Source organism: Antrostomus carolinensis, unplaced genomic scaffold (assembly GCF_000700745.2).
Source record: "Antrostomus carolinensis isolate BGI_N321 unplaced genomic scaffold, ASM70074v2 scaffold28010, whole genome shotgun sequence".
NCBI classification, from domain to species: Eukaryota; Metazoa; Chordata; class Aves; order Caprimulgiformes; family Caprimulgidae; genus Antrostomus; species Antrostomus carolinensis.
The window spans coordinates 3,500-18,867 of record NW_010288142.1 but is presented as its reverse complement, the minus strand read 5'-3'; the positions used below and the strand labels follow the sequence as shown (position 1 = coordinate 18,867).

The 15,368-nt window shown below is 37.5% G+C and overlaps 1 protein-coding gene across 1 annotated transcript; it reads right to left on the bottom strand.

Annotated features, from left to right (window-relative positions):
* Positions 1–1,346: 1,346 nt before the first annotated feature.
* On the bottom strand, positions 1,347–14,683 carry GFPT2 (glutamine--fructose-6-phosphate transaminase 2). Its single transcript, XM_029084387.1, has 19 exons — positions 14,614–14,683; positions 14,237–14,347; positions 13,524–13,622; positions 12,713–12,838; positions 12,070–12,128; positions 11,412–11,546; positions 9,865–9,926; positions 8,236–8,315; positions 7,831–7,948; positions 6,994–7,157; positions 6,334–6,429; positions 6,124–6,221; positions 5,660–5,780; positions 4,803–4,960; positions 4,556–4,670; positions 3,828–3,955; positions 3,004–3,171; positions 2,433–2,594; positions 1,347–1,824 (listed from the first exon to the last, which is right to left on the bottom strand). Exons 1-19 carry the CDS (start codon positions 14,681–14,683, stop codon positions 1,780–1,782), a joined length of 2,115 nt encoding a protein of 704 aa, XP_028940220.1. The 3' UTR covers positions 1,347–1,779.
* Positions 14,684–15,368: the final 685 nt, after the last annotated feature.

Sequence of the window (15,368 nt, the reverse complement as noted above, 5' to 3'; positions counted from 1 at the left end):
TTACAACACACTAATGTAGCACTTTCAAGCTATTAACCTACCTAAGCATTCAAACATCTCCATTTAGAAGCAAGCCTGCAGAGGAATACCATAAAGAAAGCTTTACTAGTCAAGAATTTAGTTAATAAAATGCAGAAATGAAAGATTATCACTTCTGACTGTTCCAAAATAACAAATTACTAGAGAACTTCATGTGTGTACCCACCTTATTTCTTTGAGGCTTATAGATGCTTCCTACAACTAGCAAAGTGTGCCTTTACAAATATATACATTAATAACATAGGGCTTTAGTCCTAGCTTAAAGATGTAGTTAGTATTGTCTTATTTGCTGGTATAGTGTTGGGGTTTTTGTATATATGTGCTCCAGAATCTGTAGTTCAGATACTATATTAAATGCAAGTTTATGGCAATTTTTTCTTGGCCAAGGAGGCAACTTTATCACCATAAACAGCGTATATAAAGATACAGACACAGCTTCTATTTTTACCTGTAGGAAATTTCTTTCAACATTCATCTATCTCAGCAGAAGGTAAAAGATGAGCTGGTAGGAACTACAGTAGGAGCTACAATCAGAGACTCCACTGCTGTATCAGTACATCTCTGGAAAAACACTGACAAACACTCATCAAATTGAGTTCTCCTGTACTCACACACTTCAGAAAGATGGTGATATGGAGTAAGCTACCCAAACCTCACATATTATTTTGAAACATAGCTGCTGGATAAGGAAAAGGTATGCCTACCTGGGAAAACTCTGACATAGAAAGAACTAACCCAAGAAACAGAGGAAAGAATTCTGCTATAAGGATTTAGGCAAGACTTGGGGAGAACACTGTCTCTCTCGCTTGTATCAGAGTACTGCAGTATTCTATCTATATTCAGACCTGAGATAAGGAATCATCAAGTTAAAAAAAAAGAAGAAACAACAAAAAAACCCCCAACCAAAACAGAAACAAGAATTATATAATCTTTTAATTGCACTGTAATTTCATTGTACACGCTTCAAACAGACATAGCACTTGAAAGACATCCTGTTCCCTTATTTTGTTGCACTGTACACGTTATGCAAGTAAGAGCTGGAGTGGCATACAAAACAAAATGTTGCTCTGGCTTTTCAAATAATTAGCTGAAAGCAGCAAAAATTTAAAACATAGCTGGGAATTTACAGCCACAGAAGAACTTTGCAAATGACTGGTTAAGTATGAAACACAGATTCAAAGAGGGGAGGGGAAGCTGGGGACAAAGAAGGACAAGAAATTTCCAGTTTGAGGCTAAAGTAGGAAAAAAAAAAACCCCTAACAACTGTACACAAATGTCAATATGCTCAGTATTTACATTCTGAGCACTAACAATGCTACAGATAAGCAATGTACTAAAAAAATAACTTAAAAAAACCTATACAATTGTAGTTATAAATACTGTATCTTTAAAACTAGTTTAGTGTAGGCTAAAAAAATGTTCACAGTTACTCTGAAGAGAGCTGTAAATATATATATATATTGCACAGTAGAAAAGTTCATTCAGTATACCATGTGTAAACAATTTTTATCTTCTCCTTTGGCAATTTCAGGACTTAAGAGGAATATTTGCTGTGAGCAAAAGCACTTGGGTACAAGGCACATCAAAAGCTTTTAAAGCTGCAAGGTAAATCCTTCTGACACTTTCCAGTTAGCACAGTCATTCTCTTTAGAAAAATGTGTACCTATCAGTTCAGAACACCACATTTCTGCAAGTATAACTCAGAGGTCTGGTGACAAAAACATCGGCTGTTCTTGGCTGTTATTCTACAGTAACTGATTTGGCCAAGTTTCTTGGAAAGTCCACCTAGAATGAAGAGAGAGACTTTCAGTGTATGACAGAGCAATACTGACATTCTGCATTTGACAGTTCATTTAGTGGGCTTTTTTTAGATTTCCTAATGAGTTCTGCTTTATTCTAGGCACATTAACACACACAAGAGACTACAGACCTGCAGATAATGACTCACTGTTGAATTCATTCTTGCTTCCAAAACCCTCCAAACAAATATGTATTTGTTTTGTACAGGGTACCTTTCCAAAACAGTTATCATTATCAAACTGATGCACCTAGCCAGTGCCAAACTAAGCTGTACAAGGCACTGAACTATTTTAGGTTAAAGTGCAATACAACATTTGAAGATTTAATTCTCTGAAAAAGTCCTATCTCAGCTCTTAACTAATGAAACTAAGCAAGTGATCTTCAACATTTTTTTAGAAGGATACCAATTAAAAAAAAAAATAAAGCCAAAGAAGTGGCACTGAAATACCACCTCCACTACCACAGTCACTATAAGCTCCACAATTATCATAGTTCTTTGTTAGATATGCCATATAACTGGGTCTCTCACTTTACACTGGTATGAGGAAGTTCAAAACTGCACTAACTGTAGTGCTAAATACAGAAGCACTTACATCGTATCCTCTGAGAACAGCCAGATGGAATGAAAGCAACTGGAGAGGAATAACACTCAAGACTCCTTGAAGGCAGTCAACTGTATGAGGCAGCTCAATGGTTTTGTAGGCAAATTTTGAGCTTTCTGTGTCTTCTTTAGAACACAGAATGATTGGACGACCCTGAAAATAAAGTTTTGCAGTGTTACATGAAGAGCTGGCTTGGAACTGCTTTGAAATATTGCTTCAGTAGTACGCTTGAAGAATGCTCAGGTAGCTAACAAAGAAAATGCCAGTCTTGCATAATGACTTTTGTCATTCACTGTTTTGCAAGACTTTAATGTTTTCACCCTGTAGAGTTTTAATATTATTCCATTTGCTTCAAAACAAACAAAAAAACCAAACCCACATGCAATCAATTTTCACTACTGTAATGACAACCCACAATGTGGATATAGCATCTTATTTATAACTTAATAATCAGAAGAAAAAAAAAAAATCACCAATACATCCTTTTTCTGAGGCACAGTCAGCAGCCAAAAAACATGCACAATCTCTTTACGTATGACATTGTATTGGTTAAACAGCTTACCTGTCGAGCAGTGACCTGCTGCAGAGCATTCTGGCACTTGGTGAAACAAGGATCCTTCATTATCACCATGATAACAGGCATTTGTTTATCTACTAGGGCTAATGGTCCATGTTTCAGCTCACCAGCCAGGATACCTTCAGAGTGCATATAGGTGATTTCTTTTATTTTCTAGGAAAAAAGCAAATGCCATCAAGTTACTAGTCAATCAGATGAGAAATAAGAAGCAAAACACCAAGGCTGTACATCTGCGACTTAAATACAGGCATATGGTATCAAGTTGGTATTTTCAAAGAGCAGTTAATAGTGAAAACAGACTGACTTGTCTGCTGGGATTTCTAGCAGGCTGCTGATGGAAGCAGAGTTTGCCTGTGCACATGTATTTGCAGATAAAGAAATAGAGTAATCAAAAGAGACTTTAAGAACCAAACACCCAGTGAAACCTTGACTAATGCAGTCTACCTTTAACATTTCAAACTTCAGTGAGAGATGGATATGTGTTCATTCCACCAGACTGTTCATAACACATTGTGTTTTTCTGATGTTATTTTCAAGTGGGTCAGCATTTTAAATGGTTTGTTGGGTTTTTTTTTTAAATAGACTCGTTAAACACTGCATTTATTATGTGAAAGAAACAAGAAACTGATATCATATTCAGGTTCACCTTATGTATGTGTTCAATCCAACAGGACTGAATGCTCTTAGTTATAGATAGCAGCTTTATTGCAGTAAAATTGAGTAGTAGTAAAATATTAGAAATAAACTAGGTTGCAGAAGCCACAAAAGCTCATTTTAAATAATACTCAACAATATTGAGAGGTTCTTACCAGAGCTCCTTCCAGACAAGTGGCATAATTATATCCACGACCCATAACCAGCAGAGACCTTTGTTTGTACAGTTCAAGAGCCAAATCATGTATCTTCTCATCCAAGGACAAGACTTCTTTAATCATCTCTATTGGAGCACACAAAAAGCACATATTAAAAACTTTTTTAATTGGAAAGAAATAGTTTGCTTGTAGTAGGATTTTCTAATGATCTCTCAGAACAAATACACTTAATATAATTCAACCATTAACTTTGCATCTTTGCAGTTTAAGGATATTTTCTTCAGCCTTATTTACAGTAGCAAATTTAAAGCAGCTCTTGGTTTAAGCTGTGCTCAGACATCTCACTTGTATTTCTAAAGGAAATTGTGAATATCCACCTTAAATGAATTTCCTTTAATCTATCCTGATTTAAAGTGAAAGGCTTTAAAAATTTCAAATCATCAATTCAGCAGATCAATTAGTATTTCTCATACAAAACTACCTTGTTGTAATTAGAAAACCCAACCCATGAAAATTCTGATCTTCCTGCCAAGTTTCTTGGAAGGGCACTTGTAAAACTGGCAAATCAGTGCAGAAACTAATAGTCCCTTTTTGTTATATTGTTTACCTTCCAGGTGAAGGGCAAGAGTGAAGCTTAAACGAGAAAAAACATCCCTGAGTAGTATTTTATATTGCCTATTAAACAACATCCCCTATCACTCCTCAAACCCAAAATAACAATATACCTGGCAGTGATTTTAGTCCACTAATGATTTCCTGTCTCCTCTTCTGCAAGGAAATTCTATCTTCAGACATCATTAGGCCAAACATTACAAGAGACACGAACTGGCTGGTGTAAGCCTACAGACAAAACAAAACATTTAGCGGCTAAGGCTGCAGAGAGTATGATGTCAGTTTGAAGTGCTACAATTAACATTTTGATTGGATTCCACAGAGCTGAAGTATGAAAGTCAAACACTGAACAGCAATTACCTTTGTGCTTGCCACACCTATCTCAGGTCCTGCATTGATATGTACACCACAGTCAGTCTCCCTGGATATTGAGCTTCCAACTGTGTTTGTGATGCCAACTGTTAGAGCACGACGTTCTTTACAATACCTCAAGGCCATAAGGGTATCTGCAGTTTCACCTGGAAAACACGTACATCTTGACTTTAAGTTGACAGAGGATAGTAATGATTCCTGAAAAGCATAAAAATCTACACAAGCATGTTCTAAATATCTGCATCCACACTTAACACAATGCAAAATGCAACTGAAAACAATCTTTCAGCCCTCACTGTCTATATATTTTAATCAAGTCTGAAATAAACTTTCATTCAAGACAAATCTATAGCCCATTAGCCATCATCCTCCTCTGCATCACGCAAAAAGTAACAAATCATTGGCTTTTTAAATTTTTTCTACAGTTTTTAGGGAGCTGGGGCTCTTTAGCTTGGAGAAGAAGAGACTGAGGGGTGACCTCATTAATGTTTATAAATATGTTAAGGGCAAATGTCAGGAGGATGGAGCCAGGCTCTTCTCAGTGATGCCCAATGGTAGGACAAGGGGTGTGAGCTGGAACACAGGAGGTTCCACTTAAACTTGAGAAGAAACTTCTTTACGGTGAGGGTAACAAAGCACTGGAACAGGCTTCCCAGGGAGGTTGTGGAGTCTCCTTCTCTGGAGACATTCAAAACCCGCCTGGACGCCTTCCTGTGTGATCTCATTTAGGTTCCTGCCCCAGCAGGGGGTTGGACTAGATGATCTTTGAAGTCCCTTCCAATCCCTGACATTCTGTGATTCTGTTTTCACTCAACTGAAGATAAACAGTAGACAGTGTAGCTCACCTGACTGACTTATAAAAAAGCACACGTCATCTCTGAACACAGGTGTGTTTCTGTCCAGGAAGTCACTAGCAAGTTCCACCATCACTGGTAATTCAGTTAATTCTTCCAGTACTTGTCGAGTCTGTATTCAAGCAGCAGACAACATTTGTTAATACTGCCACTCATAAAAGTCTTGATGTCTTAAGAATCCGAGATAATCTAAATGGATTCTTATTATAAAAACTGATAATTACAGCTCACCAGAGCTTTAAAAACAAGGGTGAAAAAAGTTGATTTCTAGCATGGTAGGTAACACATTCTTTATTAAAGTTCCGATGCTGTCACAAAGGAAAACTAAATAAAGGGCAAGACCCCTCAATGAAAGGCAAAGTTTGAAATACAGAAGAAAAAGCAGATTAAGAGCTGTTGTCTAAAAACCCAGCAATGAGGAGTTACATATGCATTTCAGCTAAGGCTGAACTTACAGCTACTGCAGCATGGTAACTGGTCCCACAGCCAATAATTATCAGTCTTCGACATCTTCTGATTTCTTTTAAATGATCCTTCAGCCCTCCCAGCAGAACTGTAAACAAACAAACAAAAAAGCATATATCAATGCTACGCTATTTTATTTTCTAGTTCATATGTTCAAAACCTGCAGGCTTAGCGCAGCTTGAATGCCTGTTCTGAATTACCTGTGCTGCTCTCGAAATTCACCCTGCCCCTCATTGTATTGACAACTGATTCTGGTTGCTCAAAAATTTCCTTTTGCATGAATGCACTGAAGTTACCTGTTTAGAAAAACATTACATGGTAAAGCTTAGGTACATGGTTTGTTATTTGAAGCCTATTACAGTTACAAAGAGACGACTTTTAAGATGACCCCTGGTAGCAAGCTAATTTCAGTTGACTCTTTTAGCTTAAACAAAAGCTTAGGAATAGGTAAGAAGAAAGAAGGGATTGATACTTCACTCTATATTAGGTTGGTTTCATTTCCCAACACTGACAAGGTAACTGGATTCCTTTTTAAAGGAACTTCTCTATTCCACTTCAGTTCTTAGTTTACAGTCAAAGTTTGCCAAAAACTACAACAACATGTTAACATCAGTTATATTTTCACAAAATATTGAGATGAATAGGAGTATCTAGGACATTCCTGAAGCTAAAAATGGACAGGGTCCCATACCACCCATTTTCCATGGTCTTAAAGCTTGGAATTGTCAGTTCCCAGTACAAACAGCCCAAATATCAGGTAATTTTCACAACAAATTAGCATTTTTCTGCCTTATCTACTACACAAACAGTCAGTAACTATCTATCTTTGATGATACTCATTTACAGTTGTTTCAACCCACCCTTCATGATTTGCTGCAATTCCATCTGCAAGGTTTGGATGGCCCGGGAAGGATCATCACTAGCTGAACGCTTCAGACGGTGAATTGAAAGCTTCCCATCAGTTACTGCTGCAATGTCATCATCTTCTAAGAAAATTACTCTGTTGGTGTGCTCAATGATAGCACTATAGAAAAAAACAGAAGCAAGACAAGCCTGGCATGTCAATAAGAGTTGGTAGCAGCATTCCTCAAAACAATTAAACATGCCACACAGCACTAGCTCCCTTTCTATCTTCCTTCTGGATATTACTACAGAAAGAGCCATCTTAAAGGAAATGGCTCCATCTGCTGCTCCTCCTGCACTCTCACAGGAACCCAGAGCAGAAGGCTCAAGACCCACAGCATCTCACATCAGCAAGTTCCTCATCTTGCCTCTCAGTGTCCCTGATGGACCTCTAAGGTCACAATCTTGTTTCTGAGATAAATGCATATCTGGTGTCCAGGTTCCTGCTACGTTTGGAACCACAACACTATTTCATCCTGATAGCTGGATGAAAATGCCAAAACTCAGACTGGGCTGATAGTGTCTTATCTGTACCCAATTTTTCCTACACTGGATGTTATTTTACATAGGGGTTAGCAACTGGCAGATATTGCATTTGTTTGCAGTTGAAATGCTGATGTCAAGCCTTAGCATTTTTCAAGTACTTCAGCCTGAGGGCTTTCTGAAGTTATCTGTATTGGAACCTATTCTATGAGAAAACAATTGTACAGCAGCAAGACAGCATCAGATTTCCAGAACTATCTCACTTCTGAACAAAAGCAGTGCTTTGAGAAACATTTAAGTGCTTCTACTACCTTGCATCTGAAGCAAAGAAGAATTCTACTGCCTTATCCCCAACAGCATGAAGGCAGGTAGAGCTGTCCAGTCTTTTCATTGGTGAATTGCAGATGTTCTTCACATTCTCAATGTTGCCTAATAAAGGAATGAGATGCTTTAAATGTAAAAACAGATCTGTTGAAGTTAGAGATTACAGAATATATAGGTTCAAGGTATCACAAGTCCATAAGTATTTTGGGGAATGGGACTTTTACATGAATTATACATTCAGTAGTATAAAAATAGAATATCCTCAGCTAAGAAGCTATTTGGAGCACCAGCTGGTAGTTTTATAGTACAAAGACCAATTAACCTAATTTCTAATCATAAAGTAACAATAATTTTAGCTCTTAAAAATAAAGTAATTGGATTTATCAACTTACACGTTCTATATAAAACAGGAATCTGTTCAGTGGAAAGCTTGTACTTGCTCCTAACCCCAATGAGCAAAGGACTCCCTCTCCTACAAAGGGAAAACATGCAAGTTTATAAAGAGAAAGGTACATATAAAGAAGTCAAAGGACATCTGTGATGTTGAAATACAATATCCCATCTAGCTTTCTAAATAGGAAGATCTTCCTCAACCCTGATCCTAAAGCCATTACATGGCAGGAGCTATATAAACTTGGCTTGTTTCTGTAAGATTTACCAAGTGTTATTATACGAGTAAGTACCATATGCCTTGGTGATTCTTTCCCCATGAACTACAGCCAGATAGAAGAAAACATATGAACTAGTTGTTTTCCTCCCAGAAATCACAAAAGAGTTTAGTACAGGCACCAATTTCAATACTGTTTTTAAACAAAGCTTACTCTGCCTCAGAAATGAGCCAGTAATAAACTCCAGTGCTCTTTACTACTGAAATACTGTTCCACCCTTTAGCCTTTTCAATTCAGAAATGCCAACCATTACTACTGCACCTCTGAAACTGTAGAATATTAAGATCATTTTTTAATTATATGGGTCACATGGCACACTGAAGAGCTTATTTTAGATATACATATATATATATCTCACAGGAACAAAAGAGTAATTCAACCCCCAACACCTCAGATTACAAGTTTAGCTTCTGTTAATCTCTTCACTCCTAAGAATCCAAACCTGAACCACATATACAAGAGTTCATTTCAGAAGATGTTCTCCAGTTAGAGTGATGGTACAGCTGGGTTTGGTTATTTTTTTTTCAAAATTTTAATATAGTGCTATTTTAGAACCACAGAAGCAATGGGCTTTTTGGTTGTAGAATAAATCAGTCTTTACTCTCACTGCTACTTCACTTGCTAATTTAATACCTTTACATTTCCTGAAATTTGTTTTCCAGGTCATAAATAAAAGTAGAGCTCCTACAAAAAAGCTCATAAATGCTATGACAGCTATAGAATGCTATTTGTATAACCTATTAGTATGATGGCTTTTTAGCCAACCTGAATATACTTCTCTCAATCTTTATTCAATGTGAAGTAAAATTGAACCATAACCCTTCCCTCCCCTTTCTGATATAGGAGAAATGTTGGCACACTCTTAACACCATTTTAGAAAGAGCAGATACACTGAGCTTCTTTACTGACACACTGTACCAGATAAAAAGGCCAGGCTATGGGAATGAGTTTGTCAGTGGTATGTTCCAAGCGTGTCATTTGGACACTTCCACCCAAAAGTATATTTGCATGAAGCAAGAAAACATCATCTGATCACTTTTCACTACTGTCTTTTCATCCCCAAAAAGTGAGTAGTCACAGCTAATCTATTAAAAAAAATCAAGTTAAGGATTATAGAGAATCAACACAAGCTTCTGAAAATTCTGTGATCTACAGCTCAAATAAAGTTATATTTAACAGTCAGTTGAAGAGGTGCTCAGCAGAGCTTTGCTGCACTTCACAGATTCCACTAATGCAGCTATCTACCTTCTGAGTTTTGGTTAATTAAGCACTTTAGACATCAGTATTCCAGTACTTTTTTTTTTTTTTAACCTAAAAAGCATGAATTATGTATAAAATGGACTTTTTACTAACCTGGTAGCAACAGCTTCACCTGGGTAGTGGATGCTCTTGAAAACCAATGCAAAAGCACCTTCCTGGAAACCATGTAAACAGAAGAGAGAGAAAAAAAAAATCCTGAACAACTAATCTCACTTAGTTGCATCTCACTAAACTGGGGCCCCTCTTCCTGAAGAGGCTGTGAAGGAAAGCTCTTTACTACTATCAGGAATCTCTTCCTGGAGGGCAGACTGCACCTTTAAAGGAATTGGTCATGGAGCAGAACAAGCTAACATGCATGTAACAGTGCAACAGCTGAAAGATCAGGAAGTGAGCACTTAGCCTCTCTTTATAAATAAAACCAGTATTTTCTAATGCAAGGGTTAAGAAAATCTCCCTGTTACTCCTAATCCATGTGAAGACTGTTAGATATTTACTTCTAGAAAGACTTTTAATAAGAATGTGCATGTAGCTGCATTTTATTATGTATTTTCAGTTAAAATTTTGGAGTTACTACTTCTAGTTTAAGGGGCAAATTCTCACTAATGTCTTTAAAAAAAAAACAAAACCAAACAAAAAAGCCTCCACCATAAAACCAGAAAAAAAACATAATGCAAGAACAAAAACAGGAACACACAATCAACCACTTGATAGTATTAATGCAGCTTGCAGACTTGAAGAGTATTCCAAAAGCAGAAGCAAAAGTCCCCCCACACCTTGTAAACAGAAAACAGAACAGAGATGGTAATATTCACTCCTCTGGCAGGAACTCCAGTCTGAGATCCTCTGCTCTTGTTCTGAGGTCAGGTGAAGTCACCCTTCCCCTTAACTGCACCACAATTCCCTCTTGACCCACCACACAGGTCTGCACTTGGTGTGTATTCCAGCCCTTCTCTAGGGGAACCCTACAGAGCTGCTTTAGAGAGGAGAAAGGAGAGGTGAAACCAGTGTAAGAAACTGCAGGAAGAGGAGGGAAAACATCTGCCCAGAGACTGGGGGAGGAAACAAAGCAAGCTTTCTCCAAGCTTGCAATGCACCTATCAAAAGTTTTTAAGCATTCACATACTAAGTAACAGTAGATTCCCACTTTGCAGTTTGGGAACCAGCTACACCATGAACCAATACAGCTTGTTAAGACTATTTGCAAATATAGGAGCCAAGGCATATTATTAGACAAACTTGAATCACAGCAGTGTTTTAACATGATCAGAATAGCCTTTAAGAACACACTGCCCTTCAGGAGAGATTTCAAACCCTAGAGGCTCCTACAATTCTGTCTAATTAAGCTGCTTCATTAAAAACTGGGATAACCTCTTGCTTAAAAAAAAAAATAAAAAAATCCCAAACAAAAAACCCCGCTAATGCAATTTAAAAATTTACCACTGAAAAGCCTTTGAAGTTTCCAAAATTTTAATCTCATTTCTTGGTCTATTAAACATTGTTTAGAGGCCAAAAAAATGTTATTTGAAGCACCTTCTAAGGACTCCTGCAGAGGATCTAAATATAGAAATGCAGAATACTAAGGAACCCCACAAATAGTTTACACTGCAGTACAGGAAAAAGAAAAAAAGAAAGGAACTTACCAACTGTTGAATAACTCTTTCTACCAAGGCTGAAAAGCTGGTGTCCTCACTCTCTCTGTTGTCATACATGTATTTGATCAATTTGGGGATTGTTTCTGTATCTGTTTCAGATTCGAATTCATAGCCTTTGCTCTCCTGAAATATCATACCATGCAGAAGAGTAAAAAGTGTTTTCATCCTCAGGTAAGAAACACTGAAGAGCCTTTCAGCTGCCTCCCACCAGAAACTGCACAGTAAGACAGACTGCTTGGAGCAAAAACACTGGACTAGTGGATATATATCACTATAGACACAATATAATGACTTATCCTGTCCTAGCTACTCTTCCAGAAATACTGTAACAAGACATGTAGTAAGACTTGCTTAGCATCTGTCAAGCAACAAGAGACAGAAGGGAGCCCATTCCACACCCCCTCTCAAAAAATGTGAGTGTAAACTGCTATTCTACTCATAATTATTTTGCATTTAAAATTACAGTAACATATTGCACTTCACCAGCTCCCGAGTACCTTTATTAGGCAGTCCTTCACACTACTATTTTACAGATGATATCAAGAAACTTGAATTCAGATTCCAACAAAGCCATGAAAGATCTCATGGTGGTAGCTGGTGGAGCATTTACTTTCTTAGTTTTAGAATCAAGTTGCCACAAACTCACCAGAAATTTTCTCAGGTCCTTATAATTTGTGATGATTCCATTATGGATAACAACGAATTCTAAAAGCAAAAAAAAAAAAAATATTCATCCCCAATGAAAAATTAAGATATTTAACTCAGAACACAAAATTAGAGGGAAAAAAGCTTGGAAGTACACTAGAAACTACCTGCTATATATAGCTTTCAGACCTACAGCTTATCACAACATGGACAACAGAAAGCAGAAGCTTACAAATTCTGAAAGCATACACAGGTTGTTCCAAACCATTAAGAGTTTTAAACTACACCCAGGAAAATAGCATCAAGCCATCTCAAGTGAAAAACTATATGAAACTTTCCTTTTCCAGCCCAGACAACATTGATGCATTTACATTTTCAGTGTCTTGTCTTTTAAAACAAGAGCGTTGGACTTTGACTAACTTGGGCTCCAATTTTCAGAAAACAAATCTCATGAATCTTTTACAGTGTTACTTCAGCCTCAGAAGAGGCTATTTTATTGCAAAAGTGTCTAACCTAGATAGAACGGCAACAGCTTAGCCCTAGTACACAAAACAGATACCATAACACTAGTAAGAACAGACAGACTATGTGGATTGAACCATTCCAAACTCATCCAGTTCCAGAGTGCTGCAGAGATTACATACCATTCCTTTTATCTGATCTCTGAGGGTGACTGTTTATTGCACTTGGTACTCCATGGGTCGCCCAGCGAGTATGAGCAATTCCAAAATGTGTTTCAAAATCTGCTTTTGAATCCAGGTCATCTTGTTCTATTCACAAGAAATTCAGTTTACTTAATATTTAAAGTTGAGCCTCCCTCTTCCACACCCACAACTAGTAAAACACTAAAATAATTCCTACAGGCAAAAATCTAAGTTATCTCGTGGCCTTCTTTTAAACCTTTTGCTTTCTTGACATTACACTTCAGCTAGTTTGAGCTACTGTGATTAAAACTTTGTTTGCCAAGACTCAAGCATTTTCAGCCAATACTAACAGCTAGGCTAACAGACCACATTACTACAAATTATAATGTAAACATATTAAAAAGACAACTCCAGTTCTTCACAGATGGAAGCACTGCATAAAGCAGATTGTAATGACAGCCAGATGCTTAAATGCTTGTAAATTCTGTCAGAGTCCATGTTCCAACACCAGCTACCAAGCACAGAAATCATCCAAAAAAAGGATGCCCAAGGACGCCCAGGTTTTGAACAAAGGAGCAAACAAAGGAGGGGAGAGTAGACTGATAATTTCACAGCACTATATCTAAAGATCAGCTTGACTTTCTAGTGCAGATTTCGGGGGCAAAAACAATTTAAATGCCATTGGATTACACAGTGCAGTTATTTCTGGTCCAAAATCATAACTGTAATTTCATGGTCTGACTTTCTGCTGAGATGCAGATATTATCTGAATGGGAGGCCAAAGTAAAGGGGTAATTTTTAGGATACTTACTGTACAACTCTTCTTCCAGGGCCTTCACTTTTCCTCTTTTCTTAACTAGTTTGATGAATCTTTCTTTATCTTCATTATTATTTCCATCAATTGCCACTCCTACAGCACAGGACCAAGTCAGAAGTGTTATTTAAAGCATGAAAAAAAAAAAAAAGGCTCAGAAAATACAGACAAGCACACACCAGTGAAACAATTATTTTAAAACTATTCTTTGAAAGGATACACTTTAAGTCTGTCGCTAGACCTGTATATGTTCAAATCAATCTAGATGAAGTATATATCCACCACGCAGATGAAAATACACGAGTCATCTCAAACTTTGCTTGAGGATAGACTGATATATTTTACTCAATGAAACTAGCCAACTCAAACTTAAAGACAAGTTTAATCTTCCTCATCCTTTCATTGGAACTCACAAAAAAGGCTCAGGCACAAACTACATGACCCCATATGGAGACTGTCTTCCCCACACCCTGTTTGCTTTGCTTATGTGTACTAAACCTCAACCACTATCTGATTACAGAGCTGAACACACTATTTAAAAATCCCGAGAAAAGCTGAAGAAGAAACTCCAATAATCAAAGCAATTAGTTCTGATCTTTCAATCTGCAGGATGAAAAGAAAAAAGACAAACCCAACACACAGGAGCACACAAAAAGTCACATAGGTAGCTACTGGTTGCTAAAATTTATTTGGTGAGTTAGTTTACATACCTGCAGAGTCATATCCTCTGTATTCCAGTCTCTGTAATCCTTTTATCAGGGTTTCAAATATTTCCTTCCGAGTCCGTGGCACTCTGTAGTTTAGATAAGCAAAAATTCCTGTTTAAAGAGAAAAGGGGAAGGGGGGAAAAAAAGAAGCAAAGAGTTTTTTAGAATCTGTATCCCTTCAGATTCAATTTTAAACCCTTTAAAACTAACATCACAGAGAGGTCCTAGGGTGACCCCACCCCCCATTTAGTACAGTTCTTCCTGCTGGGTTTTTAAATGGAAAGAGTTAAAATAGAATAAAGGATTTAGGACCTTCATTTTCACCATGCAAACACATACGCTTTCCCAGCCAGTTTCTCTCTCCTCATGTTACCCATCAAGAGTTAAAAAGTTGAGAGAGCTTAAAAAAATTCTGCTTTTCCTGAAAACCACAGCTGAAAATGGGAACATTGTGATCTATTTCACATCCAGATCCAAAACTAGACATTGAAAGAAGGAATATATTCACCGGTACTAACACAAGGAGACTTTTGTAATCAAAGTCATGGCCTTAAATACCCACGGGTAGGTACTAGGCACAAGATCTATTTCTGAAAGGCTCCAGCTCAATCCTGTATACAACAGTCTTTTTTTCAGCAGGAAGAGAATAGAGAAGAAAATATAAAGAAAGGGCAGGAGTCAAAAGGATAGGACAACAAAGGAAAGAAACAGAAGTTACAAAACCAGCGTCATCCAAAAACCAAGCATTCACCCTTTGTGCTGCCTCAACTCAATGCTGCCTGCCAAACCCAACTCAAGAGAGACCCAAGATCTGTGCTCGTCCAGTTACTCAGGTCAACACTTACAGAGGCATCAGAAGGAAAGATGTGAACTCAATCCTTGCCTACTCAGCAAACAGAGCCCGGAAGGGACTGCAAGTCTGATCCCTCTTCTCTTGAATAGAGCAGTCATCAACCAAGAAGTGGCTTTTTTAGTTTTTGGGTTGGTTCCTCCCCCTCATCCAATTTTTTATTTATTTTTTTTTTTTCACACAAGTATTTTTTCATTAGAAGGACTTTGGGGGATGTTGTTTTATCTTTAGAAAAGGTGTAATAAAAAGGTCACCTCCAAAGGAAAACACAACCGCTCCTTCTCT

Coding starts and splice junctions, on each gene's coding strand:
- GFPT2 (XM_029084387.1), bottom strand. CDS start 14,683: ATGTTCCCATTTTCAGCTGTGGTTTTCAGGAAAAGCAGAATTTTTTTA. Junction 6,430..6,993: donor ATTGCAGCAAATCATGAAGG/GTGGGTTGAAAC, acceptor TTTTCTAAACAG/GTAACTTCAGTGCATTCATG. Junction 5,781..6,123: donor GTTACCATGCTGCAGTAGCT/GTAAGTTCAGCC, acceptor GCTTGAATACAG/ACTCGACAAGTACTGGAAGA.